At 38.5% G+C, this 18705-nt stretch overlaps 2 protein-coding genes across 2 annotated transcripts; one reads left to right on the forward strand and one right to left on the reverse strand.

The window, feature by feature from the left end:
• Nucleotides 1-40: 40 nt before the first annotated feature.
• Nucleotides 41-11908, forward strand: LOC105345762 (whirlin). The gene is made up of 3 exons (XM_011454049.4): nt 41-199; nt 11086-11235; nt 11552-11908. Exons 1-3 carry the CDS (start codon nt 107-109, stop codon nt 11735-11737), a joined length of 429 nt encoding a protein of 142 aa, XP_011452351.3. The 5' UTR covers nt 41-106; the 3' UTR covers nt 11738-11908.
• Nucleotides 11909-12200: 292 nt separating this feature from the next.
• Nucleotides 12201-18702, reverse strand: LOC105345764 (EF-hand domain-containing protein 1). The gene is made up of 11 exons (XM_011454051.4): nt 18545-18702; nt 18013-18234; nt 17720-17870; nt 17443-17579; nt 17028-17255; nt 16572-16913; nt 16216-16356; nt 15825-16119; nt 13233-13323; nt 12903-13095; nt 12201-12586 (listed from the first exon to the last, which is right to left on the reverse strand). Exons 1-11 carry the CDS (start codon nt 18590-18592, stop codon nt 12509-12511), a joined length of 1926 nt encoding a protein of 641 aa, XP_011452353.2. The 5' UTR covers nt 18593-18702; the 3' UTR covers nt 12201-12508.
• Nucleotides 18703-18705: the final 3 nt, after the last annotated feature.

The following is an 18705-nucleotide window of genomic DNA, read 5'->3' on the forward strand; positions in this document are numbered from 1 at the left end:
GTACATTGGTTATGCTAACAGTTGTCATAGTAACCGTTTTCCCAGTATTTGAATGTTTACGTTTAGATGGACTGGGATCAATATTATCCATATATAGCTACATGTAATGGACGGGTGTTTAAGTATCACGCCTCTCAAAATCCCTCGCCCTTCCTATCTGTCTTTTGTGGATTTAGCCATCATTGAAGAAAAAGAAAAGGTGGGTTAAATATTTATTTACAAGATTGTTCTCTAGCACTGATAAAAAAAATCTACACAAAAAATAGTGGTATAGAGCAAGCACAGTTCTTTATCCACAGTGAAAAAGCAAGAATACGTTGCACAAACGTCAGTAAAATTAACTCTTAGTTAAAACCGTAGCTAGCTCTAAATTTTTTAAATGGCAAGTTACATAACTAAAGATAATTTTGGGTTGCTAGAAATATTGTTAAGGTAATGGTCCATACCCCACTAGATAAATAAAATGCGTACAGAATTTTTTCATATTTTTCAAACGTGTATCTGAGGATATGTTCTTATCAAATTTTACCCTGTTTGCTGGTCCATCGGTATTATAAAAGCTAGGACCGTTGCTAAAAATAGAACTGATTGCGGAAAATGGCGCTTTTCTCATACATAAAGAATATAAGCCTAAGCCTGAAATTTGACTTTCACAAAATCGTATTTTTACTTATATCCTATGTAAAATAAAGGAATTATTATTTCAAAACAAAATTTTTCATGTTACACTTGTTTATTTATCAAAAAATAGATAAATCTGCATACAAATGAGATAAAATGAATAAATTTTCAAAGAAAATTCAAGCTCTTATAATTCTATTAACGTACAGAATTCTCTAAAATTTTGATATTGTTTACACCTTAACGCCCTTAATCAGTTAGAAATATAATTACCCAAGGGACCGGCCTTTTCAGGATCATAATTGGCATATTTTTGGTAAAATCATTAAAATATTCATTTTGAAAAAAGGTCCGTAAAATTAAAACTGTGCATAGGTTTATTATTTCATAACTATAAAAAAATGTTTTATGTATTGTTAAATAGAAAACATGATTTAAACAAACTGATGATTAATCTGTATTATTTAAATCGCAAAAGTTGGTTTCTTTGGATATCGTTAAGTATTATTGATCGAGATCGGTATTTAGAAACTGCAGTCACATGCGTGGATAATGCTAACTACCTGATATATGCCTTCAAGACAAAACCTCTATTCAAACCTTTTTTTTACTGGTTTTAAAGACTGTTCTTATAATGAAATAACTTCTCTTCAGCGCATGATTTTAATTCTAAAAACATTTTTTTCGTTGAAAATATATCTATGCTCGTTCCTAAGCGAAATAGGATAAAGATGATATATGTCAAATTATTTCCCCTTGTGTTTTTATCTCCCTTATGCACTGGAATATAGATATCGGTCAGGATTTCATTTTGGATGTTTATGGACTTTCAGGGATTAATGTTCAAAGAATTGGAATAAATTCAACCTTATAATGGATTGATATTTATGCCGGACAAAAGTAAGCGGTCTGTATTTTCAAAACGAGTACGTAATCGACACAACCCAGTGTTAGCATAGGATAAGGGGGGTACCATTTTTATGTACAAGCAAAGAGAGGTAACTCCAATTTATGGTACCGGTAACGCTTTGACTGGTCCTCTGTGATTGGAACTCTTTTACATTAGAAGTCAGTATCTGGTACCCAACCAAATAAACGAATTTATTTCTATCTTCACTCTTCTTTCCAGGTAATTATTACATATTTTGAGACTTGTAATGTATTTGTAATGTTGCAGAAGTATACCTAAGATCCAGCGTATAATGTTTATATTCATCTTTTGTGGTATCACACAATAATATTGTTTAATTGGGGTGTTACTGGGTTTGGCCAAGCACATGTGCGGCGCATGTTCCCGCCATTGGTATTTTTGGTGTTTTTTTATCATTTTCAACTGGAATTGAGACTTATTACTTATCTGTCAAATAGAGAATAACATTCTTTATATATTCATTCATGTTCATGAGATTGTTACATACCTAAAATGCTGTAGAAATGATTTTTGGGAAATTACCGTATTTACCCTTATAAGCCACAGGATACTTAAATGTTGAGTTGTGAATTACCGTAGTTACTCTTATGTAAGTACTGTTTACATTAGAAGTCAGTATCTGGTACCCAACCAAATAAACGAATTTATTTCTATCTTCACTCTTCTTTCCAGGTAAAGTGGCAATAGTTACATTTGGGGGCTCGTCCGGGATAATATATCCATAGCCATGGGAGAGAAGCAGGAGATGGAGTTTGAGGTCCTGGCCAAGTTGTACCAGGCATCTACAGAAACCCTGCAAGGAATTCTGAAAGACAACAAAGTTGTTCGCGAACCAGAGAAGCTAGACAAAATGGGGGCAGTCAAGGCCATACTGGCGTGGTTAGATGAGGCCGAACAGACCACCGATGGAAATTTCACCGTGTTGCTGTTGTTAAATGACTCTTTGACACCTAGGAAGATCAAGGCGGAGAATATTCCAGAAAAGACACAGACTGCCGGTACCAAATCAGGAGCCTCACCAACAGTAGAGCCCAAACACAAGCACCCACCGTTATGTACCAAGGACTTTAAGATTAGTGGTGAAATATCAGACAGGCCAACCAGACTTTCGTTTGTAAGTTTAGTGAGACAGATCGAAGCAGGGCTCCGCAAGTCCTACAGTGAAGCAGACATTATTGATGGGGTCACCAGAGCAATTTCTCCAAGTTTACCTTTAAGAAGCTACCTCGAAGGGCGTGAGAACCTGTCGCTTTCATCATTAAGAAAGATCCTTAGGTCCCACTATGAGGAGAAGTCCGCCACAGAACTTTATACGCAGTTGACTAACTCAACACAGGGCAGGGATGAACCGCAAGACTTCCTACTGAAGCTGTTAAGCCTGAAGCAGAAAGTACTGTTCATTTCCAAGGAGGAGGGTGCAGATGCGCAGTATGATGAAAAATTAGTGGTACCTGTGTTCCAGCATACCTTGTATTTGGGGCTACATGACGAAACACTTCGGCGGGAAGTAAAACCCATCCTAGACTCCAAGGTTGAAGACGACGAATTAATCCAACAGTTCAGTACCATTGTGGCCAGGGAGAAAGAGAGGAAGGGGCGATTAGTTAAAGCCAAGGTGAACGCAGTTACAGAGGCAGTCCCAAATTCACCCAAGAAAGAATCAAAGCAGAAGTCAGATGTGAAAGAGGGCATTCTTTGGGCAGAACTTCAGGAGCTACGTGCGGAGATTGCAGAGATCAAGAGACAGAGTCCGAGAGCATCCAAGAGTTCCTCAGAATCAGATGACAGATTTCAGATGGGTTGTGAGGCATGTCGTCAGTCCAACACTGGGTTCTCCTGCACCCATTGCTGGGTCTGTGGGAGTGAAGACCACTACAAAGCAGGCTGCAAGCAAAGGAGGAGGTCGGGAAACGGGAGGGGGTCACGCCGAGGGGGCAGACAGTGACTCCGAAGTTAGAAAGCTCCCAGTGTGTTTCGAGTATTTCTCACTCTGACTTTGCGAGACCAGAAAGTGCAATAGAAACTATTTATCCTCATGTGAAATCAAAACTAATTAATCTTATCGGTAGTAAATGTATTGTGACTTGTTACTTAGACAAAGTACCTGTACAAGCCTTGTGGGACACCGGGGCACAAGTTTCCATTGTGTCTAGTCAATTCCTCCGGACTCGGTGTCCAGACTCCGATGTGCGCCCTGTTAGTGATTTAGTGTCCAGTGACTTGATACTCACCTCGGCTAGCAACAATGAGATTCCCTTTGAAGGATGGACGGACCTGGAGTTCCAATTAGGTCAAAGTTCTACTTCCCTAAGAGTTCCATTCCTTGTGTCCAGCTCTACAGCTTTAGTCCGACCAATCATTGGCTATAATGTTATCTGTCATTACGTCAGTTCAAATGAAGGTGTAAACCAGGCCCTGACAGAGGCACTGCTGGAGGTGAGTCCTAGGACAGTCAACCTAATAACACAGATGCTACGAGAGACGAAGACAGAACATGATGTATACAGCAAGTCATCAGCACAGGAAATACCGCCAAAAAGTTCCCAGATTATACGTGCCTATGTGAGAATCAAGAGGAACCACGGAGGTCAGTGGAAGGGATTGTTCACCCCTTCAGTTTCAGAGGACAGTGGATTGGTGATGAGTGAAACATTACTTACTGTGAATGGCAATCATAATCGGTCAATGATTTTTGTTAGCGTCCCAGTAAAGAACCAGACAAACTCTGTTGTGATTTTAAAGAAAAATACTTACTTGGGCACTCTAGAAGCGGTGTCTTCATCTGTGAACGTAAATTCTGTTAATATGTTGAGTGCGGAGACCATGGACACACAAAGTACAAACAATGGGAAGTGGGATCCACCTGTACCTTTACCCACAGACAAGTTAAATACTGAAGATCAGCAAAAAGTGAAGCAGCTGCTTTTTGAGTATTCCGATATATTTTCATGTGATGAGGCTGACATCGGATTTGCACCAGATTTGAGGATGGACATAAGTATGCAAGACCCTACCCCAGTGCGACAAACCTACCGATCTATTCCGAATGCTTTGTATAGTGAGGTGAAAGACTATATTCATAATCTATTGTCAAAAGGATTCATCCGGAAGTCGAAGTCCGCCTTTGCCAGTCCGTTGGTATGTGTGAGGAAGAAGGACGGTAGTCTACGTCTCTGTGTGGACTACAGGAAGATAAACCAAAAGTCAGTAGCTGATAGTCGGCCCCTCCCAAAAATCCAGGATGCACTTGACAGCCTTGGGGGCAGCAAATGGTTCTCTCTACTTGACCAAGGGAAGGCTTACCATCAGGGGGTGATGTCGGAAGACAGCAAGAAGTTTACAGCTTTCATTACTCCTTGGGGGCTGTATGAATGGGAGCGAATTCCGTTCGGTCTGTCGGGAGCTCCAGCAGCTTTTCAAACCTTTATGAACGACTGTTTGGAAGGCATAAGGGATCGGTTCTGCTTGCCTTATCTGGACGACACCTTGGTTTACTCGGCAACTGTCACGGATCATTTGTCCCATTTACAACAGGTTTTCCAACGTTTCCGGGAGAAGGGGGTTAAACTGAAGCCGTCGAAATGTCACCTGTTTAAACAGGAAGTGAGATACTTGGGACATTTGGCCACGGGCAATGGGTATACGATGGATCCTGAAGACAAAAGAGCAGTCTTGGAACTAAAGGAGAGGAGACCTGCCTCAATTGGAGAAATAAGAAAACTGCTTGGATTCTTAGGGTTCTACAGAAAGTATATCCCAGATTTTGCACGCCGTGCACGAATTTTGTATGACTTGGTGAAGCATCCAAAGAACAAGACACAGGCTAAAGTTAAGAAGAATGGGCAAATATCTTCTCAAGTAAAGATAAATTGGACTAAGGCCCACCAGGATGTGTTAAGTGACCTTGTAGATGCCCTCACGAATCCACCAGTCATGGCTTATCCACTTTTTGATAAACCATTTGATCTGCATGTGGATGCATCCGGGGAAGGACTGGGAGCCATACTTTACCAGAGGGATGATTTAGGGGTACCACGAGTGGTTGCATATGCGTCCAGAACGCTTTCACCGGCAGAGAAGAACTACCACATGCACTCAGGGAAGTTGGAGTTTCTAGCCATGAAGTGGGCGATAGCAGATCGTTTCCGAGACTACTTGTATTATGCACCACACTTTACGGTATACAGCGACAACAACCCTTTATGTTATGTCCTTACTACGCCTAGACTAGATGCCACTCGACTTCGGTGGATAAGTGAATTGGCAGACTTCAATTTTTCTGTGAAGTATAAGCCAGGGCCTAAGAATAGAGATGCTGATGGTCTGAGCCGTATGTCATTAGATTTTGCAACTCTCCAGACAGAGTGCACTATGGAATCAACGAAGGACGAGGTAGAGGCTACCGTCAGAATGGTGGAGGCTCGCACCGGTAATAAACTGCAAGGATTTGTTTCACCAGTTTGTCCCACACCAGATTCTGTTGAAAGAGTTACGAATGTACCGGAGGGGGACAAGGTCAGCCGTGAAGCTCTGCGGACAGCGCAGGAGGAGGATGAAACTATATCATTGGTAATCAAGCTGGTGAAGAAGGGGAACCAACCCAGTGCCAAGGAAAAGAAACTTTACCCTCTGCAAGTTAGACAACTTTTACGTAGCTGGAAAAAGCTTTTGGTAGACGAGCAGGGGATACTTAAACGCCTTGTGAAGCTGTCGACCGGTGAGACCAGATATCAAATTGTTCTACCACCTGAACTCAGAGATTATGTTTATAATGAACTGCATGCCAAGATGGGACATTTAGGGTCTGACCGAGTTCTGGCACTGGCTCAAGAGAGATTTTATTGGCCGAGGATGGCATGGGACATCGGGGAATTTATTCAGAAGAGGTGTCCATGTATCAAGGATAGACGGCCAAACATTAAGCCTGTTGCACCCCTTTACCCCATAGTAACAACTTACCCTTTTGAGATGGTTTCGATTGACTTTTTGCATTTAGAACCGTGCAGTGGTGGTTACGAGTATATCCTGGTCGTGGTTGACCATTTCACACGGTTTGCCGCTGCCTACCCCACCAAAAATAAATCTGGGCGCACTGCCGCAGAGAAAATGTTCAACGATTTCTTTATGTGGTTCGGATTTCCTGATAAATTGCATCATGATCAAGGACGGGAATTCGAGAATAGCTTCTTCTCGAGACTGCAGGCACTAACAGGTGTTAAACATTCTCGAACCACCCCATACCATCCACAGGGGAATGGCCAAACGGAGAGGATGAACCGTACACTTCTTGGGATGTTGAGAACCCTACCCAAAGATCACAAGCGGAATTGGAAGAAACATCTCAGCAAGATGACTCATGCTTACAACTGTACAAGAAACACTAGCACAGGATACTCACCTTTCTACCTCATCTTTGGTCGTCATCCAAGATTACCAATAGACCTTATCTTCGGACTTGACAATCAGATGTCAGGAAAGAAGTGCGACTATGTTACTGAGTGGAAAAAGGGTTTAGAGGAAGCTTATCGAATAGCAGCTAAATCAGCAGGAAAGGCTGGAAATCGTGCAAAGGACCGATATGACCGGAAGCTCCAAAGTGCTGCCTTAGTTAAGGGGGACCGTGTCCTCGTGAGGAATCTGCTGGAACGTGGTGGTCCAGGGAAGCTGAGATCATATTGGGAACCTGAAGTTCACATAGTTGTGCGACGACTAGGAGATTCGCCAGTCTATGAAGTCAAAACGGAGGGAAACGGAGGACGGCTACGTCGACTTCACCGTAACCTGCTACTACCGTGTAATGACCTACCTGTACTTGCAAAGCAACAACCAAAACCAAAGTCTAAACCTAAACGGAGGGCAACACAACAGTTTAAGAAAGAGTTGTCCAGTGACTCCTCAGATACAGAAGAAGTGTGCTGGGGGTATCAATCTGAAACCACAAGCAGTGACCCAAGGCTTGATCCTAGAGCCAAAGAGTTTGTACCAAACACACAGCAGGAGGCACCCGCAGATGTTACAGAGGATTCCTCACAGACGTCCGTATTGACTGGAAATTCACAAGGACCTTCCAGTGAAGAGTTCGTCTCCATTTCAGAGGATGATGATTCAGAAGAAGATGAGGACACCCCTACAGCTCGCCCTACTCGTACCATATTGGCCGAGGATGGCATGGGACATCGGGGAATTTATTCAGAAGAGGTGTCCATGTATCAAGGATAGACGGCCAAACATTAAGCCTGTTGCACCCCTTTACCCCATAGTAACAACTTACCCTTTTGAGATGGTTTCGATTGACTTTTTGCATTTAGAACCGTGCAGTGGTGGTTACGAGTATATCCTGGTCGTGGTTGACCATTTCACACGGTTTGCCGCTGCCTACCCCACCAAAAATAAATCTGGGCGCACTGCCGCAGAGAAAATGTTCAACGATTTCTTTATGTGGTTCGGATTTCCTGATAAATTGCATCATGATCAAGGACGGGAATTCGAGAATAGCTTCTTCTCGAGACTGCAGGCACTAACAGGTGTTAAACATTCTCGAACCACCCCATACCATCCACAGGGGAATGGCCAAACGGAGAGGATGAACCGTACACTTCTTGGGATGTTGAGAACCCTACCCAAAGATCACAAGCGGAATTGGAAGAAACATCTCAGCAAGATGACTCATGCTTACAACTGTACAAGAAACACTAGCACAGGATACTCACCTTTCTACCTCATCTTTGGTCGTCATCCAAGATTACCAATAGACCTTATCTTCGGACTTGACAATCAGATGTCAGGAAAGAAGTGCGACTATGTTACTGAGTGGAAAAAGGGTTTAGAGGAAGCTTATCGAATAGCAGCTAAATCAGCAGGAAAGGCTGGAAATCGTGCAAAGGACCGATATGACCGGAAGCTCCAAAGTGCTGCCTTAGTTAAGGGGGACCGTGTCCTCGTGAGGAATCTGCTGGAACGTGGTGGTCCAGGGAAGCTGAGATCATATTGGGAACCTGAAGTTCACATAGTTGTGCGACGACTAGGAGATTCGCCAGTCTATGAAGTCAAAACGGAGGGAAACGGAGGACGGCTACGTCGACTTCACCGTAACCTGCTACTACCGTGTAATGACCTACCTGTACTTGCAAAGCAACAACCAAAACCAAAGTCTAAACCTAAACGGAGGGCAACACAACAGTTTAAGAAAGAGTTGTCCAGTGACTCCTCAGATACAGAAGAAGTGTGCTGGGGGTATCAATCTGAAACCACAAGCAGTGACCCAAGGCTTGATCCTAGAGCCAAAGAGTTTGTACCAAACACACAGCAGGAGGCACCCGCAGATGTTACAGAGGATTCCTCACAGACGTCCGTATTGACTGGAAATTCACAAGGACCTTCCAGTGAAGAGTTCGTCTCCATTTCAGAGGATGATGATTCAGAAGAAGATGAGGACACCCCTACAGCTCGCCCTACTCGTACCATCCGGCCTCCAAGACTGCTAACCTACGACAAGCCAGGTCAACCAACATTCCGTGCAGTACAGAACAGTGTCAATGCATATCTACGCCTAGTGTCGTTTGACCCAGTGTTTGTGTAAATTGTGACTAAGGACTTTTCTTTAGAATGCATTGATGTTTATAATACATGTGTTGCCAATGTACTCTCCTTACAGACACTTGTGATGGTGTTCATGTTCTTACATATGTAAAGTTACAACACATGTATATATATAGCCAGTTATGCCACTAAGTTCAGTCATGGTTACAGTAAGGTATCATGTGCACCAGTAGTTATATGTAAATGTATTGTTGTTTGACAAGTTGGATAAATGTGTGGTATGACTGTAGTCAAATGCTAGTCATTTTTTTTTAAACGTTGGAACCACTGTATGAAAATCCTAGTATCTACTACTTAACATTTTGTTAAGGAACACTAATGCTTGGCCAGCTGTGTGTGAAAATTGTTACTTCATTTTGAAATATATGTAGGTTTTTGGATCATAACTATACTTATAGTATAGACAAACATATAGTCGAGTACGGTCAAGTGGTTATCAATGTTGTTCGAAACCAATAGGTTTAATCATGTATACTTACTTTGATGTCATACATTGGTATTGACATCCTGCTTTTTCTTATCTAGTCAAGTTGTATTTTTTTTGTTTTTGTAAAATGTCGGGTCGACATTTGTCGTTCAGGGGGAGAGTGTTAGCATAGGATAAGGGGGGTACCATTTTTATGTACAAGCAAAGAGAGGTAACTCCAATTTATGGTACCGGTAACGCTTTGACTGGTCCTCTGTGATTGGAACTCTTTTACATTAGAAGTCAGTATCTGGTACCCAACCAAATAAACGAATTTATTTCTATCTTCACTCTTCTTTCCAGGTAATTATTACATATTTTGAGACTTGTAATGTATTTGTAATGTTGCAGAAGTATACCTAAGATCCAGCGTATAATGTTTATATTCATCTTTTGTGGTATCACACAATAATATTGTTTAATTGGGGTGTTACTGGGTTTGGCCAAGCACATGTGCGGCGCATGTTCCCGCCATTGGTATTTTTGGTGTTTTTTTATCATTTTCAACTGGAATTGAGACTTATTACTTATCTGTCAAATAGAGAATAACATTCTTTATATATTCATTCATGTTCATGAGATTGTTACATACCTAAAATGCTGTAGAAATGATTTTTGGGAAATTACCGTATTTACCCTTATAAGCCACAGGATACTTAAATGTTGAGTTGTGAATTACCGTAGTTACTCTTATGTAAGTACTGTTTACATTAGAAGTCAGTATCTGGTACCCAACCAAATAAACGAATTTATTTCTATCTTCACTCTTCTTTCCAGGTAAAGTGGCAATAGTTACATTAGCCATGTTATTTCGCTGATTAATACCCCGGTAGGCCTAATTGATTGCAGTGTCAGGATTTTTGATATATTTGTTATGAATCAATTTCTATGTCAGCTTGATTTCTTTGTTTTGAAATACAATTTTCAACGTGAGGTCTCAATTAGATCGGGCACGGATAAGACGTAATAACGCGTGAATTACGTCAGACGTTGTTTTGTGACGTATGGATCATTACCTTAAGTGTCTGTTAGCTAACTAGGATTTAATAGAGCGTCAAGTTAACGGAACGTTCGTGCAACAGAATCCAGTTTGGGTTTTTTAAGATTTTAAAATCATTTTTTTTACGTTTTGATGTTTTATCTTTTGGTGTTTAATGGCAAAATAATCTTATTTTTTTCCAAAAAGATAGAGATTTCTATTTTTGTGAAGATATGACTTTTCAGATATCTATTTTACTTTGCCTTTTACAAAAGTTCAGGGACTCTCCCCGTTTTATCTTTTATGCACATGTATATACACATGTAGGAAGGATAGCAGTGACGTTTTCAATTGAATTTTGGAGCATTATAAAATTAATAAATGCTAGTATGCTTACATATGTATATATGGATTTTAATAATTTTATTGATAATAAAAGTTAAAAACAAAAAAGTTAGTAATATAAAAGAGTTGGTGTTTGATTCTCAGGAGGAAGCTATTTTAGCCGATGCCAAAATAAAGTATGGAGACATCGCCCTGGAATTCGTCATTATCTACAAAACTAAGCCCACTCTTGGAGTAGCGATAGAAGGGGGTATCAACACACTGCAGCCGGAACCCACAGTCATAAGCATACAGGTTGTTGATTTGTCTTCGTCTTCCGCATTCTAAAAGACTATAATTGTCCATCATATTTTCTATGGAAGCTATGGAATTTTAGGTTTGTGTGCTTGGAAAAATGTACCTTATCAAATATTCATATGGTTCCCGACTTGTAAAAAAATAGTTTTTTACACTGGTCATATTAATCATTAATTTCTTTGCATTATCAGCAATCTACGGTAGGCTGGACTGCATGGGTTTCAAATGATTCTCATCTCCCTTGCTATGCTTTTTCATCTACACGTCAAGCAAAATGAAAAAAAAAAAAACATTATTTTTAATTTACTTTTAGCGGGGAGGGTCGGCATTCGAGTCGGGTCGTTTGAAATGTGGCCACACGATCCTAGAGGTCAATGGTCAGAGTTTACGGGGCATGGAGCACCGTGATGTGGTCAAGACCATTGCTGAAGCCTTCCGCGACCCATCCACTAACCGACTGTATCTGCTAGTCACCGTGAATCAACAGGAATATCCATAATTATGACGTCATCTATTGCAGCCAGCGACCTTCCTGGGCCTCCAAACGGACTATATGTGTTAGTTACACAGAAAGTATAGACCTTTACAATACTCAGCAGAATAAACAACGATACCCAAGCATTAGAATCCTATGAATAAATTAATCAAATATAATATCCCACTGTTGTGTATAATTCTGCCCTGGTATCAGCTCGAGATGTTGGTTTTTGTCCAAGACAGATTTTGTACTCCAAAGTTCAGTACAAAAACTGTCCATAATAATGAAATTTGCTGGACAAACAAAACTCACCAGAAAAACAGGGATTAAAAATTAAAAACATTACAAAATGATACCTACATGTATTACATGTACTTTCCCAAAATTAATTGAACAAAAATCATGATTAATCAGTTAATGTGGACTTCTGCTTCAAAGCTGCTTTACAAAAACACAATTAATAAATAATAAAAACTCACTCTCATTTAGTTTACAATTTTTTAATATTGAATATTCACATCAATTTGGTTTTATAATAACTTAAGATGAGGAAACAATATTTATCTCCCCTTTTGGTGAAAGATATGGTTAAGAAAGGTAAGACACTCTAACCTTTTGAACCACTCTTGATATAATACGACAAAGTATTTAAAATCCTGATTTGTAAAATCTAACAGTTATGTACAATATAGCAAAGAATGGTTTGGACAGAATCTGTATCTGTATTGCAATGATTAAAAAAGGTTTCATTTGTCACATATCACAGTAGAAGGGTAAGTTAACATGTTTTCTTCATGAACTTTCCACAAATCTTCTAAAGTCCTCTAAGCTGATCTTTCCCTCAGGATCAGATGTACACTGTCCAATAAGCTGTTCAAAGAGAAACATTACATGAAAGTTACATGTTTACATTCTAATTAAGGATCCATGATCCTCTGCAAAGGGAAATAACCTATTTCAATGGTTTAACACATGATCCTCTGCAAAGGGAAATAACCCAGTTCAATGGTTTAAGATTTGAGTGTATGATATATAAGTTGTATGTGCACCTGTCAGTCTTAATTTAGATTTCATTGCATAATTAGGATAAAGAGATTACAGATGAATAATGCATCTTACTATACAATATGCAAAAATGATTTAAAATTTTGTCTATAATTGAGGTCTATGGTATACTAATACTTACAGCTGCTATGACATCATCATCCACTGGCAACTGTAAGCTACGACATAAATTTCTCATGTTGGCTGCATCAATGAATCCACTGCGATCCTTGTTGTAGCGAAGGAACATCTCATCCACACGAGTTTTGTCAGTGATGGCAATCTTCTTCAATTGAGCTCTTACTTGTTTTACAAGGATGTCCAAATCTCCAGGGCTGCAAAACAAATAATATATTATGATTTCCATATGGCTAATGGACATTTTCTTTGCAATACATATTTTACATCTTCAAAATATTGAAACATCGAATAAGATTTTCAATTTTACAGCAGATTTTGAATAAATAGTTACCTTCTCCTAACTTTCATGGGTCCACCTTTGATCATTTCTTTCTGAGCTCTCGCTTGGCCCAGATGATCCCGGAGTGTCTGAATGGTGGCCTCTGAAATCACAATGATACATAGGGTTACTAATGATGACAGTGCTACCCTTATCAAAATAAAATCCATTTAAAATCCATTTTTCTACCATTTTTTTTCTGACCATTTTTCCCCCATTACTTGAATTTACACCAGAAATGCTGTACAGAGTCAATAGCATTTCTAACCATTTATTTTACCATTTTCATTTAAAACCATTGAAACACCATTTAAAAACCATTGAAACACCATTTATCTGGGACAGTTAATATGCAAATTAACCATTTCCTAGCCATTTTAAACCTGAGAGAAAAAAATGAAAAGAAATGGTGTTTTAACAAATGCATTTAATATCCATTTCAAAACATTAAATTACACAATATAGAAATGATTCTTTATAAAATGTTGGATCCTCCCAGGAAATGTTCAGAAACATACTCAATACATACATTAAATAGTCTGTGCATTTAATCACTTGCTCACTAAAACAGTTGCCCTTTCTCCTATGAAAACACTTTATTTCCAGTTTTGTTTTGAATGAGATTAGTTTGGGACTTAGAGTTCAAGTTCACCACATTCATTTTCGTTGTCCATGCATGATTGTACTCTGAAAGAAATGAAAAATGTTACAGATATATATTCAATTTGATGTAATATAAATTTTCTTTAAGTGTATATTCTATGTTTGCATTTAACTCTAGCTCCTTAATAGAATGAATTTTCAATGATGGTGTTAATTCATTTGATGCCTCAAAAATATTCATCAACTTATAACTATATGTCAGAAGTCTGTAACAATTTCTTAAATAGAAAAAATATCTTTTTAACATCCATGTATCAAGAAAAATTTTCAAGGAGGAAGGGGGATTGATTGATTATTATGTTGCCAGGGTAGTCCCAATGCAAATTAAAAAAAAGAAAAATAATAATGTTTTATTCGAATTTAATAAATTTCAGTTTTCCCAAAGTTCACTCCCCCTTGATCCGCGCAGGTATTTGATCTATATACTGTATAGCCGGACATTTCGACCTGAGCTGGGATGGATCACTGCTTTAACTTGTTTACTTCCATAAAATTAGACCTACATAAATAAATCCTACATCAATCAAAGTGTGATTTTAATAATTGATCTCGTTATAATGGTAATATGTTGTCATTCTGATGTTAAATACAAAAACTTTAGATAACTAAGGTAAACAGGAAATACGATATATGATGCGCACGCTTTAGAAAATTCAAAAATTAAGGGGGGGGGGGGGGGGGGGGGAGAGGTCATCTTGAAAATAATAAAAGGTTTCATTTTAGATTATATACTGAAATATTTCTAAAGAAACAATAAACGATAAATATCTTAAACTTACTGCCAGATGAGAATACTTTGGCCTGCTCCAGATAATCCTGTAGGCCTAACGTTATATGTCCACCATGCCATCGTCATATCAGAGTGGATGTCAGAAAAGGAACGGAATCATTATATCCTCTACTAAGAACACAATTCTCTGCCTTGGTAGCAACTGAACGGTTTTTGTCTGCACCAAAAAACACCAGAAAAATAGGATCTCCTCTTTGAAATAAATCGGCCGTTATTGTTCCTTGGTCACTGTACAAGTGCTGCCGCGCAAGTAACAGATGTGGCTTCAGTGGAAAGTTTCAGAGATAACACTACCCCCTGCCGGGATGACTGAACCAGAGAGAAAACTTAATGACCAACACTACGTCATAATGACCTTTGAATGGCTTACATCTTGCATTCAGATTCTGGAAGCATACTGCCAGTATCAAGATGTACGACTCCACCACACAAAATATGCCGACGTTATTAATTGAATGCATACTCAACTGGCAATTGATAAATATTGCTTTAATTGTATATACATGCTGAAGTTTTTTTTCTTCTGAATTTATGAGTTGTTTTATTGTTGTATGTTCCTTTAATTTCTTTCATTACATGATCAAGGACATACATGTAATTACAAGGAATTGATGGTTTCGGTATCAATTCTATGTATAGCTGTCAGTACGTATACAACACATACTAAACAGTAGATCAAGCTTCTTCAAATAACCATTTCAACGGGAAAAATGGTCTAGAAAAAAAATGGAAGAAAAATGGTGAACTTAGCAAAGGCAATTCAGTTTCAATGCCATTTTTTAAATAAATGACGAATCAATGGAAAGAAATGGCCATTTTAAAACATTTGTCTGTATAAATGGCTAATAAATGGTTTCAATAAATGGTTTGAGAAAGTTGACTCCAGAAAAAATGAAAATAAATGGTCAATAAATGGAAAATCAAAGAAAAATGGATGAGAAATGGTAAATAAATGGAAAATTGACCATTTCTTTTGGCTAAGGGTAGAGAAAATTAGGACTAAGAATAAATTGTCAAGTAGTGATGGATAGACAACAAGGTAAAGAGTACGTGTATAAGGATCGATTTGATAGAGTGAGCAATAGAGCAGCAGTAGCATTCACATAAAATTACGCTGGCTGGTAACTGTTGTAGTTTTGAAGTGAACATACCTGGGAACTGAGATTTGTGCTCCTCCATATATTTCAGCACATACTCATCAGCACTGATGATAACAAAGCGATGCTTGAAGATATCAACGACAGCACCAATGTAGAAGTCCTGAGGACCATAGAATGTGGGCTGGTCAGGGGCAGAGCTGGGCTTTGCCACCCTGGTTCTTTCCAGGAACTTTCCTCCAATGATACCTGAGTTCCTGACAGGAGGTTCATAGATGGTCATCATGTCATCAGCAAGTCTGTAGCATAAGATGAATCTACGTCCATTATCCTCAGGCCTGACAGAATCCTACAGTACAAAACACAATAATCAAGATTAATTTTCCATGCACAATGATGTCATTTATTTAGTAAAATCAGAGGGAAATGACAATGAATTGCCTACCATGACTGCTTCAAATCGGAGGACTTTGTGGTCATTCTCCAGCATCTTAATGAAGTCTTTCTTGGGGGGCTGGGGAATCAGAGACAGGCAGGACTGTAGGGAGTCTTCAAGGGATCCAAAGTGATTGTATGGGGGAATCTCCTGTAAAATTTGATTTCATGTATGAGAACATATTTAAATGACAGTCCCTTTATGATTTTAGCTGGAAATTAATTAAGCTTTCTACTATTTTTTAAAGATTATCATGAAAAATTTGATATATTATGTTATTGACTTGTAAAATAACATATTTTTAATAAAAGAATTATCCCTATCAGTTTTGCTGGAGAAACAATCTGTCAACAAATATAACTTACCATTTTAGGCAGTTCCCTAAGTTTCTCTTTGACATCCAAGGAGTTGAATTCTGTTTGTCCAAAGTGATGGTAGTAGAAAGCCTTTGTGAAGTTATCACAATCATAAATAAGGAATTTTCTTCCATAGATTGGAACAGTTGCTCCTAATTTGAAGTCTTTTGGTGTGTAATATTCTTTGATTTCATTATCTGATAATTCCATCACTACTGCTGGGAAGGAGGACTCCACATTGTATCTGTTTTTGGGGACCTTGTGTCTTCCAATCAGGACAGGGAAGGGATCTCTTCCATCATTGGGTGTGTGCACTTCCCTAACTTCCAGAGTATCATCCACCAAGTAATACTAAAATTTCAAACACATTTCAAAGATGAAATTATATTATATTTAAAATGAACTGTGAAAAAAAAACATTGTCGTAATACTAGCTTGTATGTAATAACTTGCAATGATACTCACATGAATGACATAGGGGCGTGTTTCTCCAAACATGTTATCCCTGTCATCCCAGACGCAATAGAATCGAAGCACTTTACGGTCCATCTCCAGAAACTGTTTGGTTTTATCAAAAGCGGATGGAGTTTGGTAGGTTCTGAGGGCTGCAGCATCCTTCCTCCTCTCGATGTAAGGATCTGTAGGCATTTCCTCTGAGGGGTTCACATCCAAACCTTCACTCTCTAGGAAATCCTGTCAATGTCAAATTTAAACATACATTACTAAAACTCAATTAATGGCATTTTCTAAAATGGTAACAAAAAGCTAGGTCACAGATTTTTACTCCTGAATAAACTTCTTGATGTTTACCAAAAATTTAAATTTAAATTATTATTGCTGTCAATCAACCCAATATGTAAAAGAATGAACAAGTTCTTACTTTTGTAAATTTGTCACAGTTTACGATGTGGAAAACCTTTCCATAGAAGGTGGCATTGTTCCCATTGTTCAGATCTTTCCAGTGCCAGTTGTCTCCCTGGTCATTCTTTGGAAGTCTCTGTCTCTTGATCAGTTTTCCTATAGTCACAAAAATATTCTGTTTCTTAATTTCTCTGTTGTCAAAAATTAACTAATAATTGCTGGAGTTAATGCCTAATCTATAAGACATGACACAGTTTACTTACACTTTTCTTTAAATATAAAGATATAATGTATACCTTGTGGCATTCCGCTGTTTTCTACATGAGGCTCTACTACAGATATGCTGTCATCTTCCAGGTAATAATAGATATCTACTGGTCTGACTCTGAAATATTCTGCAGGAGACTCATGTACAGTTTGCTTGAAGTAAGCATTAAACCGCAGCACCTAATTAAAAAAAAAAAGTTGTTAAGAATGTTTAAAAAATGAAAAATTAAAAGTAGAAAGGTACTATATATAATTAATATATATTAATTGTATAAATCATACAGTAGTACTTAAAAAATAATGAAATTTTCTATCCAAATACCTTCTTGTCCCAAGCTTTGTGTGCTGGTACAAAATCCTCAGGTGGAGCCTGTTTTGCCTGTCCATATGTCAGAGTTGGGTTAAAGTTGGCCAGCTCATCTAGCTCTTGTTCACTCAGTTGGTTGTACATGATGGGTTCTCCTCCAATACCAGATGTTGGTAGTGTGGGGATAGAATAACCATTCTTATAGTTTAAGGAATGGCTTCTGTGGTACTTATTTTTCTACAAATCAACATGTATTCATGAAAATTGATGAACATTTTAATTTATCAATTATGGTAAAAAAAAGATATGTATTTTTTTTAATCTGGCTCAATAATTCCATTGCAAGTAACACCACTTTCCAAGAAATTGATTATGATACATTTGAAAACGTAACACTGAAAGCAACACATATGATCTGTGCATTTTCTTGACAACCTTTGATTTGTATCCAAACTGTCTGCAGCATAGCGATTTTCAGCATTTTCCGAAAAATTCTTTCTATGATAAAATTTGTGAATAAATAAAAACAAATATTAGTGATACTTACAGTTGGGTCCCTGAAGGAATTCCCTGGAAGAAACGGCAGACCCTCCATTGCGTGTTTCTATTCCTTCAGTTTATCTGCAGTGTGTATCCCAACAACACAGTCGCCCTTACAATAGTTACAACGTGGTTGCTAACCAAACAGAACCAACGCGTGATTTTGCG

Source organism: Magallana gigas, chromosome 5, assembly GCF_963853765.1.
Source record: "Magallana gigas chromosome 5, xbMagGiga1.1, whole genome shotgun sequence".
Taxonomy (NCBI): domain Eukaryota; kingdom Metazoa; phylum Mollusca; class Bivalvia; order Ostreida; family Ostreidae; genus Magallana; species Magallana gigas.

Coding starts and splice junctions, on each gene's coding strand:
- LOC105345762 (XM_011454049.4), top strand. CDS start 107: ATGGACGGGTGTTTAAGTATCACGCCTCTCAAAATCCCTCGCCCTTCC. Junction 200..11,085: donor TCATTGAAGAAAAAGAAAAG/GTGGGTTAAATA, acceptor TTTGATTCTCAG/GAGGAAGCTATTTTAGCCGA. Junction 11,236..11,551: donor CCACAGTCATAAGCATACAG/GTTGTTGATTTG, acceptor ATTTACTTTTAG/CGGGGAGGGTCGGCATTCGA.
- LOC105345764 (XM_011454051.4), bottom strand. CDS start 18,592: ATGGAGGGTCTGCCGTTTCTTCCAGGGAATTCCTTCAGGGACCCAACT. Junction 17,580..17,719: donor AAACAGCGGAATGCCACAAG/GTATACATTATA, acceptor TTGTGACTATAG/GAAAACTGATCAAGAGACAG. Junction 12,587..12,902: donor ATGATGATGTCATAGCAGCT/GTAAGTATTAGT, acceptor CTCTTTGAACAG/CTTATTGGACAGTGTACATC.